The 5485-nt window shown below is 29.9% G+C and overlaps 1 protein-coding gene across 1 annotated transcript; it reads left to right on the forward strand.

Annotated features, from left to right (window-relative positions):
* The first annotated feature begins 3734 nt into the window (after window positions 1-3734).
* LOC141687162 (benzoate carboxyl methyltransferase-like) lies at window positions 3735-5278 on the forward strand. The gene is made up of 4 exons (XM_074492346.1): window positions 3735-3867; window positions 4036-4446; window positions 4516-4773; window positions 4893-5278. Exons 1-4 carry the CDS (start codon window positions 3793-3795, stop codon window positions 5199-5201), a joined length of 1053 nt encoding a protein of 350 aa, XP_074348447.1. The 5' UTR covers window positions 3735-3792; the 3' UTR covers window positions 5202-5278.
* Window positions 5279-5485: the final 207 nt, after the last annotated feature.

Below are 5485 nucleotides of genomic sequence, written 5' to 3' on the forward strand. Positions count from 1 at the left end.
GTTTAAAATTAGTATTGGCCGTAAAATTTTAAAAATTAATTTTTTATAGATTTAATTTAAAAAATTATTAATATTGATACTTACTATATATTTCATTTAAAATTTAAATAAAATATTTCAGTATTTATAAAATACGAATATTTTATTCATTTGTATGATTTTACTTTCTCCAAAACTCAATAAATTATTTCTTTCAAATTAATTATTTTAAAAGATAAATTAAATTTTGAGTGTAAACAAAATATGTCTTTGTGGAACCGTCTATAGCAACAAATGCTCGTCAGTTGCAACAGGGAAGACATCTATGTCAATATTGGAGTTGTATTGAGTTATATCAATCTGTCTTTATGGTTATGGTAACACCTAAATCAGGGTGTTCTAATAGGGAAATAATTTCATACATACTGCAACGTTTTCTAAGGCAACACCAGACAAAAACGTGAAAATAGGTCGTTTATGGAGTAATGCAGGTTTTAGAACTCCCTTTCGCATAGCTCTTTGTTCATCTACAAGCATGAATCCATAATACTTTATCTTTTGGTGTATGCCTGCGACATCATTCACTAGTAATACTCGCGCTGCTACATCCAATTTTATTTATTCTCCTTCTTTCTGCATTTCCCTCAAATATCTTGGTCCCCTGCATTATTTCTTGGGAATGGAAGTCCATTCTACTTCTCAAGGTCTAATTTTCTCCAAAAAAAACACATCACTGACATACTAAAAAAAATCCACATGCTTGAGGCCAATGCAATCTCAACTCCTATGTCATTACATGTAAATTAACCTTACATGATGAAACCTCGAAATTCGATGCAACAAAATTTCGGAAAATTCTGGGCTCACTTCACTACTTATCACTCACTCGATCGAACATCTCTTTCACTGTTAATAAGTTATCCCAATTTATGCATAATCCTTCTGTCACACATGGGGCCGCTGTTAAACATGTGTTGCGATATCTCAAAAGTATTCTCACTCATGGCATACATTTCAGAAAAAAAAAATCCCACTTTCCATGCTTTCTCTGACTCGGACGGACTCCGACCGGGCAAGAAACTCTGATGATTACACTTTTACTTACATTGCGTTTATTAATACTACACTTATTAGTTGGGCATCTACGAAACAAAAAATAGTTGCGCGCTGCTCAGCCAAGGCTGAATATAAATCAGTAGCCAACACTATAGCTGAACTAAATTAGGCGACTAGTCTCCTTAAAGAAATTCATCAACCATGCACGAAGCACATTGCCATGGAATCGTTGCAATTAAGTGTTTTAGAACCTTCGGCGTGCTACTTAACAAAAGACCAGCTTGCTGATTCCTTAGCAAAAGCTGTTCGGAGGAAACAATTTTTGCTGCACAGGTCCAAGATAGGCCTCTATAGGGGAATACCTATTCCACAGGAAGGTAACGGCTCATGATAGATATTATTATGATTAGTTGTACATGTATAGATAGTTGAGATAATGGCTTCATAATTAGGAATTAATTTAGTCAAGCTCGTGTATAAGAGCAGTAAGTAGGTTTACAACAAACAGAACAATCAATAAAATAATTTCTTCTACTTTTTTATCCTCTTGAATTCTTTGAAAACATGTGTGATGTACAAATTTTACTTTAAAATTGTATAATTTTTTAATATAATTTGAGTTGAAGTTTTTCACTAATATATTAAATTGAACTAAATTCGTAGTGCGTTGAAGTTTCTTAATATTATATTAATTTGAATTGAATTCGTAGTGCATTTTTATGTGAAAAAAATAATTGGTTGGTTATTAATTAATAATTATATTATTATTTTATTAAATAGACTTGTCCCATTATATTTTTGGAAAATAAGGTATTTTAGTTGGAATAAATTGAAAAGATAACATATTTTAGTTGAAAAACTTAATTGGTTATTTATTATTATCCGTGATAATTTAGGGAAAGAGAAAATGTTTTAGTTGAAACAAATAGAAAAGATAACGTATTAGTTAAGAAAGGTAATGAGTATTTTAGTTGAAAAAGATATTTGAATAGTTAATAATAATAATATAATGATACTATTAATAAATGACCGAGAACCGTTAAACCAAGACAATAACTATTTCGTCTATTACATATAGTATAAATAATGAGATGTAGCATGAATGCAAAAAATCACACAAATATTTGTTAAAATATTTTAGAGAAAAATAGGACCAAGGATGAGCTCTGATGTTATAAACTTCTCCCATACAAATTTAATAATATTTTTGTAAATACTAGTAAGTCATCATAAAATTACAAATTTACCCTCATTTATTTATATGAAAAAATGTTATATCCTCACCGCAATACCCTGAGATCATCCTAAGGTAAATCAGGATTCACGTACATGATTCTCAATATATTATTATATTTCAAATGTATTTTTATAATAATAAGGCATACAAACGATTCTTATTTTTGGAGTTTATTTATACAAATTACATTTACTAAATTACAAGGACAATATATTTTATAATATATATAAGGCAAGTACTAGTATACTCATGTAATTGCTCTAAAACACTTGTTACTAAGTCTCACACGTATATAAACTCTTAACCACTTGAGCTATCCAAACGTACTCATCAATCATTTTTATTTCATAATAAAGATTATAAAGAAATCCTAAAACTTGATCAACAAGTAAGATCTTAAAAAATAGCAAAAAACTCTATTTTTTTAAACTTTAATTGATAACTACTACCTAATAATTTTTACATGCTACATATAAAATTATCCCAACCAAATATATTTACATCAATTTCTAATAAATAATAGGTTAAAGTGGAGAATTTATAATTATGTGTCATGAGCCAAACCTGTCGCTTAAATGTTGTTCAGCTTGGTTCACGTGGTTTGCAAGTTATTGCGTGAGTTCGTAGAGTTTACCTAGTGCGAACGCGAAGGATAGCGACTGCAGAACCTACAATAAAAATAAATAAATAAATAAATATAAACTAATGCTCTAATTCTAAGCTTGGTATGTGATAACTAAATATGTGATAACTGAAATGGCTTATCTCTTGTCGTTCAAGATTATTTGATTCTTGCTCATCCATTTGTTAAACAAAAATTTAAGGCATAAAAAGCTAATTAGCCTAATTAGTCAAAAAAATTATAATTGTTTTTCAATGATTGGCAGGTGAATATAAAAAATACTTGTATAATTTATTTTAAACTTTTCTTCTTTTGAATTAAACTTTAAACATGAAAGTTATATTTAAAAGAAAAAAATAAAACAATTTATGAAAGAATTCTTTAAATGAGCCTTAAATGTGTGCCCAATCCTAGTTCACCAATGTATACTGTGGGGGAGTAGTATTTATAATATTCTACCAAATCAATATTATAAAATTCAAATGAAGAATGGTAAAATTTCTAAACCAACAAATATTATTGGATTATAGAAAATCAAAACATAATGCAATTTCCTTTTAGAAGATATTGTTAAAAATCCCATTTTAGTGTATAGAGATTTAAAAAGAAAAACTTTAATCCACATTAAATACTACACAATTTTAATGAATAATTTAAAATCAAATTAAATATATCTGGATTTTTAAAATTCAAAAGAATCCAAAAAAGTTTAACTGGTATTATTTAAAATTTAAATTAAATATCTCATTGTTTTAAAATCCAAATTAAATATAACCAAATCTATAAAATCTAATAGAATCCAAAAAAAAAATACCATTAGTTAAATACATTCCAGATATCCCCAGATGCTATGTTCTCCCTATAAATCAGTGTGTGCTAAAAAGCAAGAAGTGAAAAGATGGATGTAGCAAATGTTTTACACATGAATGCGGCCAATCGAGAATTTAGCTATGCTAAAAACTCCCTAATTCAGGTGTGCACTCGTTTGTTTCTCTTTGTTTGTTTTAGCTCATACGAAATTACCTCATGCACATTCATTGAATTTTAGTATTTTCTTGTAATACACTTTGGGATATAAAACATTTATTTTATATTTGAGGTTCGTTTTCTTGATATCTAAATCCATATCTTTCTTCTCCAGAAATCTACGATCTTGAAGGCGAAGAAATTTTTAGAAGACACCATCAAAGATTATGGATGCCATGGGTTTCCTGATTGCTTTAAGGTCGCTGATTTGGGTTGCTCTTCTGGGCCTAACGCCCTCTTGTTTGTCACAAATATTGTTGACATTGTTAATGGACTCTGCCACCAGAAAGATCTTAAAGCACCTGATGAGTTTCAAGTGTTTTTAAATGATCTTCCTAGTAATGATTTCAATTCAATTTTCAAAATGATACAGCCATTTTACTCAGAATTCGAAACTGTGAGAGGTTCTGGAAAAAATGTCCAATGTTTTGTTTGTGGAGTGCCAGGTTCTTTCTATGAAAGACTCTTTCCGCGTAACAGCCTTCACTTTGTTCATTCTTCATCTAGTCTTCACTGGCTCTCTCAGGTAGTCATATTTCATTACAGAAAATTAGAAATCAGAATCTATGTACATATACTAACATGATTAAAGCAGGTTCCTGACAATCTGCCGGATAATAATAAAGGAAATGTCTACATTGCAAAAGGGAGTCCTGCTGGTGTTTTCGAAGCGTACTTCAATCAATTTCAAACAGATTTCACTACATTTCTCCGCATGAGATCAGAAGAAATAGTTCCTAATGGTCGATTAGTGTTATCACTAGCTGGGAGGAGTATGGCGGATACCATCAGCAAAGAGTCTTCAATTACTTTTGAATTACTTGCGAAATCGCTTGATGACATGTTGGTTGAGGTATGAATTTTTGATACAATTATTATAAATTAATGCAAAATTGTACAAAGTTTATATACGATGACATTATTTAAGTGATTAAGCACATTAAACCTTTCTTAATTACTCTGTTTCACAAGGGCTTACTTACTGAGGAAGACATCAATTCATTCAATCTACCTGTTTATAAGCCTAGCATTGATGAATTAAACGCAATAATCAAATCTGAGGGCTCGTATAGTCTTGATAACCTCGAAACCATTGAAGTTAACTGTGACACTGGCGACGAAAATGCGATAGTGAATGCTGAGGATAGGAATGGAAAGATTGTGGTGAAAACAGTTAGAGCTGCATTGGAGCCATTGCTTGCTAGCCATTTTGGAAATAATTTGATGGACAAGTTATTTGAAAGGTATGCAATACACACTACAGAGCATGGAAAAATTTAACTCTTTCAGTATTGTTGTCTCCTTGACTAGGAAATGTAACTAATCTATAACGTTTGGGTTGATATTTGTCACATTGTTAAGAGATATAATGATATATTATAATAGATATATTTATTAATTATGTTATCAATCTTGTACGATAAAGATATTGTTATATATATATATATATATTGAATGGCTTAAATCTCAAATTAGTCACCTAAGTGAAAGGCATATATCAAAAAATTGACTCAAGTTATCGGGGACTCATTTACATCATTTTAGTTGCAAGTAATGATACTGCC

This window comes from Apium graveolens, chromosome 9 (genome assembly GCF_009905375.1).
Source record: "Apium graveolens cultivar Ventura chromosome 9, ASM990537v1, whole genome shotgun sequence".
In the NCBI taxonomy this organism is placed as follows: Eukaryota; Viridiplantae; Streptophyta; class Magnoliopsida; order Apiales; family Apiaceae; genus Apium; species Apium graveolens.